Source organism: Oryctolagus cuniculus, chromosome 7 (genome assembly GCF_964237555.1).
Source record: "Oryctolagus cuniculus chromosome 7, mOryCun1.1, whole genome shotgun sequence".
Taxonomy (NCBI): Eukaryota; Metazoa; Chordata; class Mammalia; order Lagomorpha; family Leporidae; genus Oryctolagus; species Oryctolagus cuniculus.
Window position 1 is genome coordinate 95,883,133 of NC_091438.1, and position 20,429 is coordinate 95,903,561.

General features: G+C 43.8%; 1 protein-coding gene across 2 annotated transcripts in view; it reads right to left on the reverse strand.

Annotated features, from left to right (window-relative positions):
- Nucleotides 1-19,436, reverse strand: part of ST6GALNAC3 (ST6 N-acetylgalactosaminide alpha-2,6-sialyltransferase 3) — a 615,791-nt gene extending 596,355 nt beyond the window's left edge. The window contains exon 1 of one of the 2 annotated variants that reach the window (XM_070078239.1): nucleotides 19,275-19,436. In XM_070078239.1, the coding sequence (XP_069934340.1) occupies nucleotides 19,275-19,292 (18 nt within the window). In that variant the 5' untranslated portion in view covers nucleotides 19,293-19,436. The remainder of the gene's footprint in view (nucleotides 1-19,274) is intronic. The other variant, XM_070078238.1, reaches the window with a different exon arrangement.
- Nucleotides 19,437-20,429: the final 993 nt, after the last annotated feature.

Sequence of the window (20,429 nt, forward strand, 5' to 3'; positions counted from 1 at the left end):
AAAATGATCATCTCCACATCCAGCCCACGTTCATCTCAGTTTCCTCTGTCACATGGACACAATAATAGCACCACTATGGAAGAGTTTCTGTGAAGGCTGTATTAGAAACTCCCATGACAACTACTTGTAAGAGTATCTGGTGCATATAAAATAATGTTAAGTCTTGCCATTATTATTTTCTCAAAGTCAAGCTATGAAATTAAATAACTGAAGTATTAATATTCAATCACAAAATAATTCTTTACCAAGGGATTAGTCATAAGTTCTTTAAATAGTTAACTTCTTTATTTAATACTATTGAGTTTACAAGAGACAGATGCCTGTACTACTTGCTAAAAAATGTATTAGGCAAAACAAAGAAAATTTCCCATCAGCAAAACAAACCCAAGAAAGAAAGGTGGGCTTGAGATAAAGGCAAGGGGGCAGGCATTTTTATTAAGTCTATAAAGAAAGGTGATTTCTTTCTCTGTTTCTGTGATCCTGGTTCCCTGTAGGATGGTCTTGTATCTTGTAACATGGTTGGGGTTAAAAGCATGAGGTTTGGAGTTGGTTAGAAGAGAGCTGGACTTCCTGGCTCTAAAACCTCAACTCTTTGACCCTAAGTAATTAAATTCTCTAAGCCTGCACTTCCTCATTAACAGTCCAACTTAAAGAAGAATGAAAAACAGATTCACCATGTTGTTGGAGGCTTGAAATGACATAGATGAGGACACTTCAAAAAGTTTGTGGAAAAATAGAATTAAAAGATAAAAGTTTTTTTTTTAAATATGTCATTTTCATGGACTTTTTGGAAACCCTTTGTATGCATGGATCTCAAAATTTTTTTGCACCAAGACAACCTTATCTTTTAATTCCATTTCCCATGAAGTTCTGAAGTACCCCCATACAGAGGTGATGCTTAGCTCAAGGTGTGGAGCACAGTACTGTTCAAGAGCCAGTGGCCAGAGGGCACTGATATGGCAGAATGCCCCAAGTCAGCACTGGGAAACAAGTAATCAGCACATAATGTGCAATGGGCAAGAAGTACCTTAAAAACCCATCCCCTCCAAATTATACTTTAAGATCACAACCACTAACTGTTCACCCATATCAGAAAGAAGCTCAACTGGGGCCGGCGCTGTTACGTAGTAGGCTAAGCCTCTGCCTGCAGCACCAGCTTCCCTTATGGGCACCGGTTAGAGACTTGCTGCTCCTCTTTGGATCTAGCTCTCAGCTACGGCCTGCAAAAGCAGTGGAAGACGGCCCAAGTGCTTGGGCCCCTGAACCCACATGGGAGACCTGGAAGATGCTCCTGATCCCGGCTTCAATCAACTCAGTCGCGGTCGTTGCAGTCATTTGGGGTGAACCAGCAAATGGAAGACCTCTCTCTCTCTCTCTCTCTGTCCCTCTCTCTCTGTCTCTCTCCCTCTCTGTAACTCTTACCTCTCAAATAAATAAATAAAATTTAAAAAGAAAGAAAGAGGCCGGCGCCACACCATACTAGGCTAATCCTCCGCCTGTGGCACCGGCACCTCGGGTTCTAGTCCTGGTTGGGGCGCCGGATTCTGTCCTGGTGGCTCCTCTTCCAGGCCAGCTCTCTGCTGTGGCCAAGGAGTGCAGAGGAGGATGGCCCAAGTGCTTGGGCCCTGCACCCCATGGGAGACCAGGAGGAAGCACCTGGCTCCTGGCTGTGGATCGGTGTAGCACGCCGGCCACAGCATGCCAGCCGTAGCAGCCATTTGGGGGGTGAACCAACGGAAAAAGGAAGACCTTTCTCTCTGTCTCTGTCTCTCTCTCTCTAACTCTGCCTGTCAAAAAAAAAAAAAAAAAGAAAGAAAGAAAGAAAGAGAACGAACCTCAACTGTGCCATCAATGATCCAAAGGCTCAAAAAGTTACTTCCAATTTAGGATTAAATGAATGACTTAATGAAAATTTCATTACCTGCATTAATAGTTTTATTGAATAAGAATATTTTAGTTTAATAGTTCTTTAAAACAGATTGATACATTATCTTAGGCTCATTTTTTTAACTTTTATTTAATGAATATAAATTTCCAAAGTACAGCTTATGGATTACAATGGCTTCCCCCCATAACATCCCTCCCACCCGCAACCCTCCCCTTTCCCACTCCCTCTCCCTTCCATTCACATCAAGATTCATTTTCGTTTCTCTTTATATACAGAAGATCAGTTTAGCATATATTAAGTAAAGATTTCAACAGTTTGACACATTCTCCTTGAAGTGTGGTCACACAGACTGTGCTCTGGGGGCAGGGCAAGACTCCAACCCAGCTCTTTGATTTCAAGGAACATGTGCCTTAAATGTGACTGACTGTACCACACCTAGGGAGAGAGATGCCATTGCCATGTTTTAACTCAGAGCTTTTGATGTAATCACTAAGGTTGTCATAGCTGAAACAAATAATTTCCAAATACAAAGGAGAGTGACTACAGACAACCCAGGACTCTGGACACTCTAAAAAGACAGCAGACAGGGGGCCGGTGCTATGGAGTAGTGGGTAAAGCTGCCACCTGCAGTGCTGGCATCCCATATGGGCGCCAGTTCAAGTCCTGAGTGCTCCACCTCTGATCTAGCTTTCTGCTATGGCCTGGAAAGCAGGCCCCTGAACCGGCGTGGGAGACAGAGAAGAAGCTCCTGGTTCCTGGCTTCAGATCAGCGCAGCTCCGGCTGCTGTGGCCATTTGGGGAGTGAACCAAAAGATGGAAGACCTCCCTCTCTCTCTCTCTCTCTCTCTGCTTCTCTGTATCTCTGCCTTTCAAATAATAAAATAAATAAATCTTTTTAAAAAAGACAGCAGACCATAAAACACTTTACTCCCCACTTCAATGGCTCTACTACATTTAGTCTTGTGCATAAAACATCTCAAAGGAGTCCACGGCCTACAGGGTCCAGTGCGAGCTCCACCATCTGTCCATTCTTCCAGCAGCATCCAGAGACCTGACTAGCTTCAGCCACTTGAAATACCCACCTTTGTCCAACCTCTCAGGAAAACCCACATCTGACCTTTGTCCACAAATATCATGTTTCAAGTCTGAGCCAAAAAGACCCCAGAGCAGCTAAAACAGAGAAAGTAAGAAGTTGAGTTGCCTTGGAGTACACCGAACAGAGAAGCAGAAACAGATCATGTAAGACACTGGAATTATGATAAAAAGGTTATAATTTATTCCAAAGGAAAGGAGAAACCATTGGCCAGTTAAGAGAGGGAGCAAGATCTTCTCATGTGCATTTTTCAAAGTTATTTCTGGCTGCTGTGCCAAAACCTGATACAAGAATGATAAGCAAAGAAGAGGAAGTTGTGGCAGGGAGACCAGCAGACTTCTCAGCATATTATTCCAGCAAGCCTCATACTTATCCATCAAGATTCTGTTCAAGTAGCTGTTCATCAGCGAAGCTAATCCCACTAGGTCTGAAGTGAGCACAGCAAGTCAACCCGTCTTTCTAAGTATAATCTAGTTTGAAAGTTCTTCAAATCAAAGGAAAGTTCAAGAAATTGCTAGATTTTTTAATATTCAGTTTAACTCAGATCAAAACTATTTCCAAAAGCTCCTTCAACACATATTGACGTCTAGTTCTTTTCAAAAGCCCTACATGATTCTCTTCCCTACAGTGGTAAAATAGCATAAAGTTAAAAGCAGGGCATTTTGCGTGAGATCAGAATTTGATTTCCTGGTTATATCACCACCTACTTGGGAGAACTACTTAATTTCCTCAAGCCTCAGTTTCCCCATTTGTAAAGTTTGGCCCACATAATGTAAAATGATTAGTTCACTTGTCACATAGTAGGTGATTAATAAATAGTAACTGCTGCAAGGATAATAATATTGCCATCCCAAAGCAAGGCTTGAAGACAGTTAATATATGAATATAATGGCCATTAGTACAGAGGTACCCGTTAGTATCTGCCTAACAGCAATATGTCAGTTCTATCAAAAAGAGCCTAAAATTTGCAATATAACATGTAAATAACTCTAGAAATAATTCCCTTAAAATAAAACAGTGTTTGTGCAATACATATGTTTGTTACATCCAAACACAGACTCCAGGACCAAACTGCCTGGGTTTAAATGTAACCACTGGTGCCAGCAACCCACATGGGCACCGGCTCAAGTCCTGGCTGCTCCATTTCTGATCCAGCTCTCTGCTATGGCCTGGGAAAGCAGCAGAAGATGGCCCAAGTGCTTGAACCCCTGTACCTGCTTGGGAGACTCCTGGCTTCGGATTGGTGCAGCTCTAGCTGTTGCAGCCATCTGGGGAGTGAACCAGCAGATGGAAGACCTCTCTCTCTCTCTCTCTCTCTGCATCTGCTTTCTGTAACTCTGCCTTTCAAGTAAATAAATAAATAAATAAATCTAAAACTAAACTAAAATAAGTAAGTAACCACTGTACAGCAGACTGTCATGATTTCAATCATTCTGTGCCCCAGTTTCCTAATCTATAAAGTGGGAATTAAGTTAATAAATGTTAAGAGCTAGGAAGAGTGTGTTACTACACAAAAGTAAATATTAGCTAATAACAGAATTAATTATAAAAATAATATGACTTCACAGTTTTCCTACTTACCAGCCACAAGACTTTGGACAAAGAACTTGAGTTTTCTATAAGGCTCAGTTTTCTCACAGATAAAACAAATATGATGATAATAGTAACTTTGTAATAGAATTGTTGACTATGAAAGGAAACCATATGCATGCCTTAAAAATAATGCCTACCATAGGCAGGTACCCAGAAAATGTTTGCTGATGTTGTGTTATCATTAAAGTTATTATTATTATGGGACAGTTACAAATGTTTACTTAGGTATGACTTCAGGAATACCTTCTATTAAATGTATTTTACCTCAACCAAACTCCTGGATTCAAAAGCTACCCCATCTTTTACCAATAATGTGACTGTGAGCATCTCTGAGCTCACTTGCTTTCTTCTCTCTCTCTCTCTCTCTCTCTCAGCCTTAACATTCTCTCCCATATGGACTTTACAATAGTACCTACATGATGCACTCATAAGTATTAAGTGAGATAATGCACAAATACATAGCCCAACACAGTACATGGAAGCAGTCAGCAGATATAAGATAGTATGATATTACTGTTAAAAGACCCTAAATTCTCCTTGCTCTTCAGCCCCTCCTTGTCTACTCCCTCTCAACCCCTCCACACAGCTTGGATTCTAAGTGCTTCATAAGTAAACTTCTTCTTTACACATCTCTATTTGCTGAAAACAAGTGGGGGAGAAAAAGGTCAAACACAGTCCCCTTTATCCTACATAAATTCAGAAGAACGCATACTGAATTTCAACTGCTGTAATAGAGAAGTCTAGAGTGGAATATGGTTTGGATGGGATGTCTTTAAATAAGGCTTTAATATCATGGGTCAAAGATAGGTGAGCAGAAACAAACTTAATTTACTTACAAGTTAGAAGTCACCTACAGAAATACTGGCTCAGATAAAGTCATCAACCAGGCTGCTGAGGTTAAGCAGAATGGTAGAATCAAATCAACATCAAACCAGATGAGGAACAAATAATTAAGCAACATAACCCAGAATAGGAGAAAGAGATTCTCTTACTCCCAGCTAAAAGAATGAGGAGAGCTGGTGCCGCGGCTCACTAGGCTAATCCTCCGCCTTGCGGCGCCAGCACACCGGGGTCTAGTCCAGGTCAGGGTGCCGGATTCTGTCCTGGTTGCCCCTCTTCCAGGCCAGCTCTCTGCTGTGGCCAGGGAGTGCAGTGGAGGATGGCCCAAGTGCTTGGGCCCTGCACCCCATGGGAGACCAGGAAAAGTACCTGGCTCCTGCCATCGGATCAGCGCGGTGCGCCGGCTGCAGCACGGCGGCCATTGGAGGGTGAACCAACGGCAAAAGGAAGACCTTTCTCTCTGTCTCTCTCTCTCACTGTCCACTCTGCCTGTTAAAAAATATATATATATATAAAAATTTAAAAAAAAAGAATGAGGAGAAGAATAAGTTAAGGCAGTAATAAGGTGGCCAAGGTTCAGGCACTTGCTGCTTCTGGGAAATGAATTTTCTCCTAGAAATGGAAAGAAAGGAAGGGCAACAGGGTTGAGAAGGTCAGCAATAAAAGAGCAAACAGGAGTAGGAGTAAAATCAGCCTCCAGACCAGTGTGGAGGTGTGAGGGATGACATCCATAGGTGGTCATGAGTGCCAGGTCACTGGTTTTATGCCAGGCATAGAAATGAATCACATTTCCCAGAGCAGAATTCCTAGCAGAATGGCTTATATCTTGGGACTCGGCACAAGGGCTTTTTCTCCTGGTGACAAGCTTCCTTTCCTTAGGGTTGAGATTACAGTCCTTGAGACCTGTTAGGTAATCAGCCCTACAACTCCTGCACTGGAAGGGGGCATGGAGGCCAGAGATGAAATGCAAAAATCAGAAGAATGGGTTGCACAGTATCTAAAGACATAGAATTGGAGAGTCGAGAAAAAGCTAAAGGAAAAACCTTTACAGATCTATTTCCTACTTTATACCAACATGAGCCTAAAAGAAGGGATGACATCAGCAGTTTTCAAGATTTTCGTTACTTACTAAACTCCCAAATAAGGCTATGAATCGTCAAAATTTTTAAAAAGCTATCATCTTTCACCAATCTTCACTTTCCCCATTCCTAATCCTTAAATAATGACTTTTTAAATATGAGACTAAACCAATAATAAAGATAAGGAATTCTAGCACTAATGCATTAACTTTTGTGACCAAAGCCAGCACACTTTGACTACAGAAGCTATTTCCTGAACTCCCTAATTCTCTTGGGTAGCCAGCCAAGAAATCGTGGGGCCACAGAGCGAGAAAGGATTTGACATGCAATCAGCAAGAATGAAATCCCTTGGTTCAAAAATCATCATAATCTGACTTTCCAGAAATGTATGAGTCATGCCACCAGTGAGGGGTTCATTTCAGTCCCAGTACCTTGCAGCCAGGCACAGTGGCACAATCTCTTCAACAGGCAGTGTGGCCTGAGGCCTAGAGCATTAAGAAAATTTGTGGCTCAATGAGAACAATAGAGGCAGCCATCAAATGATTATAATACCTAAAAACACTTGGGGGAAAATCAGGTTCAGGATTGGAATGCACCCCACTTAAATTTGTAAATTGACTTAAGTCTTCAATCAATTTCTTTTGGGGGAAATCACGGGTTTGAATCCTTGCTCTGCAGCTTCCATAACTCAACAATTATTTATTGAGTTGGATGCCATATGGCAGAGCTAAGCAAAGTGGACATCGGCATTACCTGAGGGCTTGTTAGAAACGCAAAGTCTATGGTCCCATCCCAGGCAGCCTGAGTGGGCTGGCAATCTCAGTGTAACTCACCCTTTAGGAGTCCTGATGCAGTTCAGGTGGAGCAGCACTTGGGTCAGACTATCTCTTTGGAGCACAGACCCTGCATCTCAATTCCAGCCCCACCAAGTGACTTGGGGAAGTTACCTGTCCTTCTAAACTTCAGCCTCCTCTTCCACATATCAGGGCTCGGCTCAATGCTCAGTAAGCAGTACCAATATCTACAGTGTGAAGCTCCAGGACTAGTGCCAGCACACATGGGAGAACGACACTGCACCTGACCTTGTCTCTTACTGTCTCCTGAAATAATTTAACAGTCCAGCACAGGGGTTGGCAAACTTTACCTGCAAAGACAAAGCGAGAGCACAAATATTTTTGGCTTCTCAGGTCATACAATCCTCATCTCAGCCTCTAAACTCTGCCATCGTGGTATGAAAGCAGACACAAGCACTAGGAAATGAAGAAGCCTGGCTCTGTTCCAACAAAACTTTATTTATGGACACCCCAACTTGAATTTTATATCATTTTCATGTGTCACAAAATCTTACTCTTCCCTTGATTTTTTTTCAACCACTGAAAAATGCAAAAACCATTTTTACTCACAGGCATACACAGAAACAGGTAGCAGGCCAGAACTGGCCCTGGGGCTGCAGGTCGCCGACCCTGCTGTTCTAACATTCTGACATGAGTTAGGTTGTTAAATTATATGAACCAGAGTTTCTTCCTCTGTCAGATGAAAGTAATACTGCCCATCCTAAAGGTTTGTTGTGAGACAATAAATATCTGTAAACACCGTGGTAGACTGCCTGACACAGAGAATGCACACAGCAAATGACACCTACTGCTCTTATTACAATGAAATGGTCAGCTCATGAAAAACTGCAAACACTCTGTAGCCTAGAAGATTCGTGAAAGCAGGGCAGGAGCACAGCATGAAAGAATAGGCAAAATGGAGCTGCAGGTTTGTAAACTTATTTGTCCCAAGCACCAGTGGACATTCTGCTCAATTTATGTACACACGAGCAGTAAAAAATAAGCAAAATGAAGCCGGCGCCGTGGCTCAATAGGCTAATCCTCCACCTTGCGGCGCCGGCACACCGGGTTCTAGTCCCGGTTGGGGCGCCGGATTCTGTCCCGGTTGCCCCTCTTCCAGGCCAGCTCTCTGCTATGGCCAGGGAGTGCAGTGGAGGATGGCCCAGGTGCTTGGGCCCTGCACCCCATGGGAGACCAGGAAAAGCACCTGGCTCCTGGCTCCTGCCAGGATCAGCGCGGTGCGCCGGCTGCAGCGGCGGCCATTGGAGGGTGAACCAACGGCAAAAGGAAGACCTTTCTCTCCCTGTCTCTCTCTCTCACTGTCCACTCTGCCTGTCAAAAAAAAAAAAAAAAAAAAAAATAAGCAAAATGTACAAAGGAACTCTAATCACATTACCCTCTTGACTTAAAAGAAGATATGTGCTTTATTCTGTACGTCTAAATTGCACCCATATGTGCTCTGCCACCCCGCCCCCCGGATCTAGGAAACAACTGAAATAAAAGTGTCTGAAGTCTGTCTCTGACCTCAAAGCCTCCAGGAGTTCACACTACCACACTGAGACCAAAGAGCCAACTCACACATGCCCCGGGGAGAATTCACAGCTGCAGGACATCTGGGGGAAATGAGGCTCAGGATATAGAAAATCCTAGGACCCCATTTTCAGAGGAGATTTCAAGGGCTCATCAAAGGCTCAGCACTCATTACTTGCTCATTGTTTGCCTGGCTTTGGCTGCCAAGAGCCTAACCAACAGGTGTGTCCACCTTCTGATCTCCACCTGGTGGGCAGTCCTTTCTGCATTCCCTTAGACTACTACTCTCAATGCTCTGAGTTCAGCAGTATTTTCTGAGGGAGAGGATGGACACACTGTCCAACCCAATAACCATTAGCCTTATGTGAGTACTGAAATTTGGCTGGGCTAAGGAAGGATCCTCATTTTTAGTTTATTTTCATTTAAATTAATGTACATTTAAAAATTGATATTTCACTGAGCAAGCAGAAAATATTTAAGAATGTAGTAAGTTGAACCTGCAAATCTACTTTTCTAATTCAAATGAGTAAAATCTAAATTCAGACCAAGTATTTCTTATCAAAATTTAGCGTCTGAGTTGAGAGACGCTGTGACTGTTAAATATACACCAATTTTGAAGACTGCTTATGAAATGAGGGTACAAATTTTTTTAAAGAAAACTTTTATTTAATGAATACAAATTTCATAGGTATAGTTTTAGGAGTATAGCGGTTCTTCCCCCCATACCCACCCTCCCACTCCCGTCACACCTCCTACTCCCTCTCCCATCCCATTCTTCATTAAAATTCATTTTTAATTAACTTTATATACAGAAGACCAACTCTATACTAAGTAAAAATTTCCACAATTTGTACCCACACAGACACACAAAGTATAAAGAACTGTTTGAAAACAAGTTTTACAGTTAATTCTCATAGTACAATATCATTAATAATTTTTATGTTGACCACAGAAATGATAATATTTTGGATATACTATATTAAATAAAAAAGAAAATTCTACACGCTTCTTTTTACTTCAATATAGCAAACAGAAAATGAACAATTGTAAATGTGGACTGGATTCTATTTGTGCTGGACAGTACACCTGCAGAGCATTAAATAAAGGTATGATCATTACATTCATCACAGAGCTGGAATCGGACTCAGAGTGAGTCTAGCTCTGACCTCAGCACCCCATGGTCTTCTTACCACCCATGCCCTTCATTAACCCTTGATTGAAAAGGAAAATTCCTCAAAGAGAGGCTTTCACTTCTCTTTCCTTAGAATCCCGCCTGCGGCTGGGCCAGGCACACATAAAACAATGACACCAGGAGTCAGCTCTACTCTCCACAGGTGCATCTCTCACTTGTCCCATGGAGAGGAATCACTTCAGATCAGTCATCTGCTCATTCCAGTTCTTAAAACCTGAGATGGGGGTAAGCACTGTGGTGTGGTGGGTAATGTCACTGCCTGCAGTGCTGGCATCCCATACAGGCACCAGTTCAAGCCCCAGCTGCTCCACTTCTGATCCAGCTCTCTGCTAATGCACCTGGGAAAGCAGTGGAAGATGGCCCAAGTTCTTGGGCCCCTGCCACCCATGTGGGAGACCTAGAAGAAGCTCCTGGCTCCTGGGTCCTGGCTTTACTCTGGCACAGCCCTGGCCATTGTGGCCATTTGGGGAGTGAACCAGCAGATGGAAGATCTGTCTTTCTCTCTCCCTCTCCATAACTGTGCCTTTCAAATAAATAAAATAGATCTAAAAAAAAAAAAAAAAAAAAAAAAAAAAAAAAAACCTTGGGATGAACTCCACAACCAGATTTCAGTCCTAGAACCATGACTCCTCCCCCAACCCAGAATGTATACATTTGACTTCTAACTCCCATGTGATCCATGGTCTTTTCAGAGCAAGATGCAAATAAGTTTTTAAAACTGACCAAAGAAGTTTTTTTTTTTTCATTTTGTGTCTAGTAAGTGCATAGCTAATAAATTTTCTATGAAACAAAACAGTCGTTGGAATTGAAGAGAAGGCCCTTCCAGAAAAGGACTTCATGTACAACAGTTTCAACTCCAAATAGATTTTAAGATATAATTGAGGGGCCAGCGCTGTGGTGTAGCGGGTGAAGCCTCCACCTGCAGTGCTGGCATCCCATATGGGAGCCAGTTTGAATCCTGGCTGCTCCACTTCCAATCCAGCTCTCTGCTGTGGCCTGGGAGAGCAGTGGAGGATGGCCCGGGTTCTTGGGCCCCTGTACTCGCGTGGGAGACCTGGAGGAGGCTCCTGGCTCCTGGCTTCGAATCGGTGCAGCTCCAGCCGTTGCAGCCAACTGGGGAGTGAACCAGTAGATGAAAGACCTCTCTCTCTCTCTGCCTCTCCCTCTCTCTCTGTGTGGATCTGAATTTCAAATAAATAAATAAATCTTAAAAAAAGATGTGACTGAATAAACATGAATGTATTCAAGGGTACTTCAAAAAGTTCATGGAAAATGAAATTAAAAGAAAATTTTATTTTGGAGGCCAGCATATGGCCTAAGGGTTAATATGCCAGTTAAGATGCCTGCATCTTATATTGGAGTACTTGGGTTCAATAAATAGCTCTGCTCACAACCCCAAATTCCTGCTAACAGAGACCCTGGGAGGCAGTGGTGATGGCCCATTTAATTGGGTTCCTGCCACCCATGTGGGAGACCTGAATTGAGTTCCCCTGCTCCAGGTTCCAGCCATGGCCCAGTCCAGCCACTGCAGGCATTTGGATCACGAACCAGTGGTAGGAGCTCTGTGTGTTCCACTTCTCTACCCCTCAAATAAATAAACTGTAATTATTTTTTAAAGATAAGTTTATTTGGTGCAAAAAACTACTTTGAAATCCATGCATTATTTTTCATAATACAATTTCTGGCTCAACTTTTTGAAAACCCATTGTTTAAATATTTACTATGTATACACAGCACCACAGACACACACACACACACTTTTTACACAAACACTAGAATTTCCCAAGTACAGGATGTCTCCTTCCCTGGCCCCTAAGCAATCTCTGTAGGGGTTAACCTCTCGCAGACTCTCTCAAGCACCAGATGTTGCGGCCGGACTCCTCCACATCACACAGGAAATCAAAGAGAGGCTGAAGATACGCAGTGTGGGGCAAAGGGTCTCTCATACAACGTTACATACCCCAAGGCTAATATTTATTGAAATCTCTTGAGATCCTAGGCCAAGGTCTCTGACTTAGCAATTTTAAATCGGTTTAAAATCAGAACCAGAGCCCACTCTCAGTTCTTGACTTGAGGACGCGGCAATAGTGAAAGCACAAATAATCCCCTCACCTCATTCACCTTCCTGGAGACAACCCTTTGCAGAGCTGCTAACAAGGACAGGAATTAACCAACTGGGGTGTAGCACTTTCATAAACCAGGAGCTCACTGCAGCTTTTGGAAGGGGATTCTGGTAGCACTTGGAAATCTGCAACTCTTCAATTAGAAAAATACCTTCCTCCACTGTTTCGTAAAGCCTGCAAACAGAATAGAACTCATCCTCGCCCAACTCGCAGGCACAAGAGTGTGTTAAATTCTAAGAGACAGAACCTTTCTTCCTGGAGAGGAGACCTCCTAACTGTGGAAGCCATTTATAAGCCTCCTTGGTTCTCAGGTGGAAACCCCTCCTTTATTCCACCTACTTCCACGACAAGCATCCCAGATTCCAGCTGTTATTATTATTGATAGCATTCATAAGAGTTTTGCCGTTTCTACTTCACATGTGCACAGTTCTTTTGGTTCCAACACCACCCCAGAGGCTGGTCTGGGGTGCCTGAAATGTATACATTTTGTGGGCCTCTTTAAGAAAGTGAATATAGAATCATAAATGCAGAAATGCTATGGCCTCTCCCTAAAGGCCTAGAAGTTTGGCCTCAGGGCAAATCCCCACTCCCTCACTCCCACCCTCAACGCAGGGGATTCACACAAGAGGTCCAGAGTCAACGGGCAACTCAGTGTCAGACACAAAAGTAAACTCTTGATCAAGTCTCCCCAGTCTTTGTGGCCCCTCCAGTTTATCTGTCACAAAGAAAACTCAGAGAAAGGAACAAATCAAAACAACACAGAGAAAAGTGGTCTCCACCAGGCAGTGTGTGGAGGGTCTGGACTGAGAACTGCCAGGGTAGAAGCTGGTGACAGAAACTCAAAGGCTCCACATCCACCTAACTGCACCGGTGTTAAAAGACACGCTACACACCACAAAGTTGAAGCAAAGCTCACCTCCACCACCCACAGGCCTTGGGACCTGGGACAAAGTTCCTTAAAACTTCAGTATCTTCATTTGTCATCAAAGTTTACTCAGCACAGAACCCAGCCCCAGCACTCTGGTGTTTAATAAACAGCAACTATCATAGCTGCCTTTAACATTTTGTCCAAAGAATGCGGCTTTAACGTGAACGGCTCGTTCCCGTAAGTGTGTTAATGTACACGGCAAAAGCATCGGCTCAGCCCCAGTAAGACTGAAAATCAGGCCAGGCGGCTCCTGAGACCTCGGCATTTTCCAGGCAGCAGTAAGGAATGTCACAGCAGATTTATTAGACAAAGCACCTCGTCTCGACTGCACGTGGGGTTATCCGAGAGTGTCAGATTTATCATCTGTGTATCTGGAAAGTCTCTGTGGCTTTCCTGTCTCACTGAAGCCATTTTATTTTCAAAGTTTCACAGATTGAGAACCATAGAACTGCCTGGTTGTGGCTGTTTGGCTTTTGTTTTGGTTTTTTGTTTGCTTATTTCTGTTCATCTGGGGAACCAAAACAACCAAGTTAAACCACCCCAATCTTTCCTGTCTTCCCTTCTTCCAGTCCAGTTTTTTCTCCCCACTCCCACGAGATTTCAAATTGGCTCCATATTTTTTACGAGGAGCAATAACAGATAGACAAGAAAACAGGTTTAAGAAACAAACTAATTGATGACCTCTAATCGTCTTGCAATTCCTTAAAGTGAAAAATCCGTATTATCTCCATGAACAACTCATTCACTTCCAGAAGACAGGTTAGACCCATGCCTATAATTGGCATCTCAAAAAAATAATTAAATAATACCATTTGTGCACTCAACAACTAGCTTGATCAGAATTGCATGTTAGCACAATACTCTGGGAGTGATGGCCAAGATGGGCAAGCATGTCAGAAACCTAAAGGCAACATGGCTATTTAAAAATACAGACCCAATGCCAGGCCCTGGATAGGGCAGAGAGAGTAAGGTTGGAGAGTAATGGGCAGATTCGGGAGATTTTCCTGGAGAGAACTGATGTAATATGGTGAAAGATTAGGTCTGAGGCAGGGGAAGGACAAGGAATAAAAGAGAAGATCTCAGGTTGATATCACCATTCAACCAATTTTCCATCTATAAACACATGAAAACTAGTGACTAGGAGAAGATAACAAAAGCTTAGTCATGCATCTGTTGTATTATCATCTAATGGCTTCATGTTCATAAGCCTTATCAGCCTGGCAAAAATCATAATCTTCCCCAAAGCAGACATGACTCACAAGTATCTTGTGTCTATGTGTCCATTCAGCATCCACTTCAGTATTAGACATAAAACTTAATACAATTAATCAAACAGTTGTTAAGTATCAAAAATGTACAAGACACTATGCTGAAAAAGTACCAGCTGATCATAAAAAGAAATAAGAACAGGTTTCATTACCTAAAAGTCTAAAGTGTCTGTACAAAGGAACATTAGTGACTAATATAAATTTAAAAGTTAAACTTCACCAATAATCAAATAACTACAAAGTAATACAGGTAACTCTCTTGTCTACCAAATTCCACAAGACTTTTTAACACCACATGAGATCTTTCCTTTTTCTTTGCTGGGGCAAGTGAACACAGAGGAGCCAGTGGAGGACTCCAGGGTGGTAGGAGCCAGCAGAGCTTCTTGAAGGAAGCAGACTCGTCCTTGAGTGGATTGTTCATTGGGTCACAGAGCTAACCAGAAAAGCTGCCTAACCAGGAACACAGCAAGAAATAAACCTACTAAGAGCTGTAGGTGTTTTTGCTTTTGTTTTCTGAATCTAACTAATAGACAGGTATTCTCATTTAAGCTCTGGAATAGTCCATTGAGAATGCAAACTCATCCCCATTTTGGACACTAGGACAGGTAAAGGCATAATTAAAACCCACATATTTCTGACTCAAAAGCTCATGTAATGTGGAGTGAGTACATATTCTACAACTAAATGATTATGAGGAAATCATCATTCTGAGAACCAGCCACATGCATGAACAGAAAGGGCCCTCTTCATGCACAGTGCCTTGAGGAAAAAGTTCCATAACCCTTAAAAAGACCAGCATTAGCTGACATGGCTTCTCATAGTTTGTCAGAGTTTCCCACTATAAAGGTCACTCTTGCACAGGCAATAATGACACGCTACATCTCTGTATCTCATTTTTTTTATGTGTCAAAATGGATAGGAAAATTGGGGCCAGTTCTGTAGTTAAGCCATCACCTGCAGCACTGGATCCCATGTGTGCACTCTTTCAAGCCCTGGCTGCTCCACTTCTGATCTAGCTCACTGCTAAAGAGCCTACGAAAGTTGCAGAAGATGGCCCAAGTCCTTGGGACCCTGCACCCATGTGGGAGATCCACATGAAGCTCCTGGCTCCTGTTTTCGACCTGTGCAAGCCCTGGCCATTGCAGCCATTTGGGGAATGAGCCAGCGAATGGAAAATCTCTCTGTGTCTCTCTCTCTCTGCCTCTGCCTCTCTGTAATTCTGCCTTTCAAATAAGTAAATCTTAAAAAAAAAAAAAAAAAAAAAAAAGGAAAATCTACTTCAAAAATCTGTTGAGATTAAAGTATTAACCCACAGAATAAAGTTAGCATTGCATCAAGAGTTATCTTTCAAAATGCAAGCCCAATTGCAGTAAATCCCACCTAGCCTTCAAGCCCCAGTTCCAACACCATCAGAAGAAAGCCTGACTTGAATACCCAATGACAATGTTCACACTCTCTCCCTCGTTGCTGCTATTATGCTTTCTGTGTACTTACGGTACTTTATTCTTCACAATGTAACATAAACATTCACTTACTTTTCTATCTCCCATACTATACTGCAAATCACTTGATAGGAGGTCAATGTTTTGGTTTTAAAAAAAAAAAAAAAGATTTATTGATTTGAAAGAGTTAGAGAGAGAGAAAGATCTTCCATCCACTGGTTCACTCTTCAGATAGCCACAACAGCTGGGGCTGGGGCTGGGGCTGGGGCTGGGGCTGGGGCTGGGGCTGGGGCTGGGGCTGGGGCTGGGTCAGGCCAAAGCCAGGAGCCAGGAACTCCTTCCAGGTCTCTCACATGGGCGCAGGGCCCCAAGCACTTAGGAGATCCTCCACACTGCCCTTCCTATGCCATCAGTAGGGAGCTGGACTGGAAGCAGAACAGCCAAGACTTGAACTGGTACCCATATGGGATGCTAGCTGTCAAGGTAGCAGCTTTACCTACTATGCCACAGTGCTGGCCCCTGAGGTTAGTGGTTTTTATATGTTAATGATGTGAAGGGAACCAGAACATGCCTTCCCAAAATATTGCATTTGGCATACTAATTATTTTAAACTAAAGGCAACTGAGCAAACTCAAATGTGGGAAGAGCTCTCTGACCTCTCTCTGTCTCTCTGCCTAAATGTAAGGCATAAAAGTTTCCCTATACCAAGAAAAGAACATTCTTTTAACCAAAAATGGGGAGTCGACACCAAGATAAATCTATACAAACAAACCTACTAAAAAACCCTTATTTCCCATTCATTTCGCCATCTATTTCACACATTCCCACAATATACTGCCCTAGCCCAGAATCTTTTACTTTGTCTTATATCTCCAAAATCTATCAATCTTTGTTAAAACAGTATATAAGCTCTCAGGTCTATTCCTTTTTTTAAGTCTTCCTTTCATATATACAAAATCCTCTGCATAAACATAAAAACGTTGACATCAAATGAAATGTGTTTTATTGTTTCCTGTTCATCTGCTTTTTGTCAGTTTAACTACCAGACGCAACTTCAGACAGTAAGAAGGCAGAGGAAAGCCCTTCTTCTCCAACACAGGACAACACCAGTGTAGGGTGAGCTTACAGTGGAAATACTTCATTTAAAATGAAGTCAATCATTTTACCTTCATTACCACAATCCTGTAAAGCAACTGGTATAGTTAAATGCATTCTACAACTTGGGAAAACTGGGGTTCCAAGTTGTAGTGACTATCTGAAACCCAATACAAGAAACAAAGCTTGCACTGAACCCAGGTCTCTGGATAGGCTCGACCATGTCCAGCCTAACAGAGGCAATGAGAGGAAAGGGTCTGTCACAGACCATCTAGACCACCACTATGGAAGACAAGGTGGAAAACAGTCTTAAGACATCTTAGAAAGTCATCACCTGGGAAAGTACAGAGAACAGCTTTCAAGTATAAAGAAAGTTCGGTTTATCTGGGTCTGAATGCATGCTTACTCTGCCCTTAACCCTGTGTGGCCCTGGACTATTTCTTAAGCTCAGGCACCTCTGTTTATCTATAAATTGGGATTTACAACAATGATACTTAACTTTCAGAGTTTTATGTAAGACTATTGTGGAACAGACTGAGGGTATAATAAGAATTAACTAAGCAGTTATTATTTGCTAGGAAAAAATGGTACATATTAAATGTTTGTGTCACAACGTGTTTTTCCTACCCTACCTTATTTCATCCCTCACAGCAACCTTGTGCTATTACTTTGATCTTATGTTGAGGAAACTAGGATCGAGAGATATTTAAGTAACTTGTCCAAGGTCACAGATGTAGCAACAGACAAAGCCACAGTGTAGACTAAACTCTTCCCAAGTCCAAGACCTTTGCTCTTTGCAGCATACCTATCTGCTTCCCAGATTAAGTTCAGTGGAAAAAGGATGAAGGACTCAGCTATGTTCTCATTGTCTAAGGTCACTGTGAGGCACTCAAGGAGAATGGTGGGATCATACTCATCTGTAGTTTGGGCTGTGCTTGAAAGATGTTTGGGACATGTGCAGGATGAGACAGGGGAGCAACCAAAAGGGAAGAAACTAGCCTACAGTAAGTGGCATGGTCCTCAATTTCCCCTTCAGCAAATAGCACGATAAATGGTAGAGATGAGTCATGTCATATTTCAGTCCTTGTGCTAAGACTGTAGTGGTTAAAAATCCTATCTTGTAAGACCAATGTATTTTTTCTTCATGATTCTTCTATCATTTGCTAAGTCCCAGAAAGCATTCTGAAACAAACAGAGGAAGTTCAGAGAAGTCACAGGAAATGCCTGATCTCCACCACTCAAAGAAAGGAAACAAATTCTTCTAGATTAGTCTCTTATTTGCATCTTTAACACCAAGGCATGTTGGGAGATGATTCAGGTAAAGTAGAACCACTGGTAGATGGCTTTACATCACCCCACAGAGAAACAAACGCTGCTTCTCAATGAAGCAACAGCTTTTGTTGAGTGTATTTTCCTCTGGAGCACACAGCTCCCACAGCTTGGAATGAACAGGCCTTGGCACTCTCCAGTCAAGTTCCAGGAAACCTTCCTGCTATGAATGCCGCAGGTTAGGCACTCTTAGAACAGCAGGCAGGGAAGGTGGAGTGGGAGGGGGGAGGGGGGACCCGGTCCCTGTGGGATGGAAAGTTCTTCTCCAGTGATGGGCTCACACCAAGTCCGCCCACCTGAAGCCACAGGCTATGAACTCAGAAAGATGCTCAGTCCAGGTTAACAGCCCAGATTTGGAGAAAGAACTCAACAACAACAACAAAAAAGTGGAGGACAAGTGGGTTTTGACAAGGTGTAAGATCGTGGGGTTTTTTTTTGTTCCAATTAAGAGCATAAGGAGGGTGCAAGATTCTCTACTCATTAATTCCCCTGCGAACTTTTCCAAAGTAGAGCAAATGGCCCCCAGAGCTAGCAGAGCTCACAGAAAACTCACTCCTGAGGGACTACCTGTAAAAGCCCAGAAGTTTTTGTCTCCCCAAGATCAAATGCTCAGCAGGAACCCTCGTCTCCCTCTCCCCCACCCACAGCTATGCTCCTCAGCAGCCCATGCCCAGCCACTCTGGTCCTAGCCGGGGGCTCCTGGAAGGCCTCGGGCTCAAAGGCGCCTCAGGACCCTCCGGAGCGCCCCTCCTCTCCCTGCCAGCACCATTATTCGGCACAGCCCTGCTCTCCCTGGAGCCCACCGCCTGCAGCGCCTTCGAGGCAGGCGCGAGCAGGCAGGCATGGTGGGAAGGGGAGCCGTGCCCGCTGCATGTTTCAGAATCTCCCTCCATATGCATTTGCCAAAGGAACAAAAAGAAAATCAATGCCAGGAAAACGACAACTGAGATGAGGATGCGGTGGGACCGCGGCGGATTCCGAGCCGCTCAGCAGCCAGGGGCTGGCCAACCACGCGTCCGAGCCACAGCTCCGAGTCGTTACCTTCAGGATGCAGGCCATGGCGCTCCGCCGGCCCTCCTGCCGCCGAGCAGCGGGCGCGCCTGGTCAGGGGCAGTCCCGGCGGCAGGCTGGAGGCTGGCACCGCGGCAGGACCGCTCCAGCCCACATTCCCGCAGATCCAAATAAGGGGACCGCGGCGCGAGCTGCGCGGCCAGGCCCCGCCCCCCGCGCCCAGGCCCCGCCCCCGGCCCCGTCCACTGGCTGGCGGCCCGTGCGTCCCCGCCCCCGGGTCACGTGCCGGGCGTCCCGCGGCCCCTCGCCGCCTGCCCGCTGCCTGGTCCTCTTTCTTCTTTCCGCAAGCGTTGTGTGGTTCAACGCATGCGAAGTCCGCCGCGCAGCAGGCAGGAACCTGGGTCCCGCTGGGGAGAGACAGCGGCCTTTTCTTTTCCTGCGGTCGAGCTCCCCACACACATGAGAGCGTTCCTTGAAGACATTTCACACTTTTTAAAAAGTTAAATGGGTTTGGCACTGCACCTCGGCAGGCTTTGGGCATATCAACACTTGTTCAAAAGTAGCCAGAAAGTTCTCCCGTGCTGTTAAAGGATGAATCCATCGCTCCATGATGGGCTTATCTAACATGAATAGTTTACTATTAATAAAAGAGTACAAATATCCATCAGTGAAAGGGTGACGCCTACACTACCATATAGTGTGTGTATAAGACACTGCACTTTCCTCTACAAGCTTTTTTATGGAATTTGTGTATGTGTATATATATATATGCACATATATATGCAATATGTACCAACAGGAGAGTATATACCGTGTGTGTGCGTGTGTGTGTGTGTGTGTGTCTACAGGCCTAAGATTTTGCTTTTTCCTTTAGAATTTGAAAGAACTCTGTTGATTTTGGACAACAAAGACCTAAACTTTCCTGTTAGGTTCAGAAACCCAAAGAGGTCCTTTTGCAACCATCCAACCTGAACACCCTAAGGCAAAAAAAGGGGGGGGGCAGGGAGGCAGAAGCTACAGTAGCTCTACCTAACAACCAGGTGGCCCAGGAAAAAGAGGTTTGGGGTTCCTCTCCATCCCTCCTCTGCAGGCCCTCTTCCAGGGAACACCAACACGGAAAGCCAGATTCCCAAGCAAACGCCAAGTAAGGGAAGCTAGTTATTTCTATAAGGAAGGTAACATCAT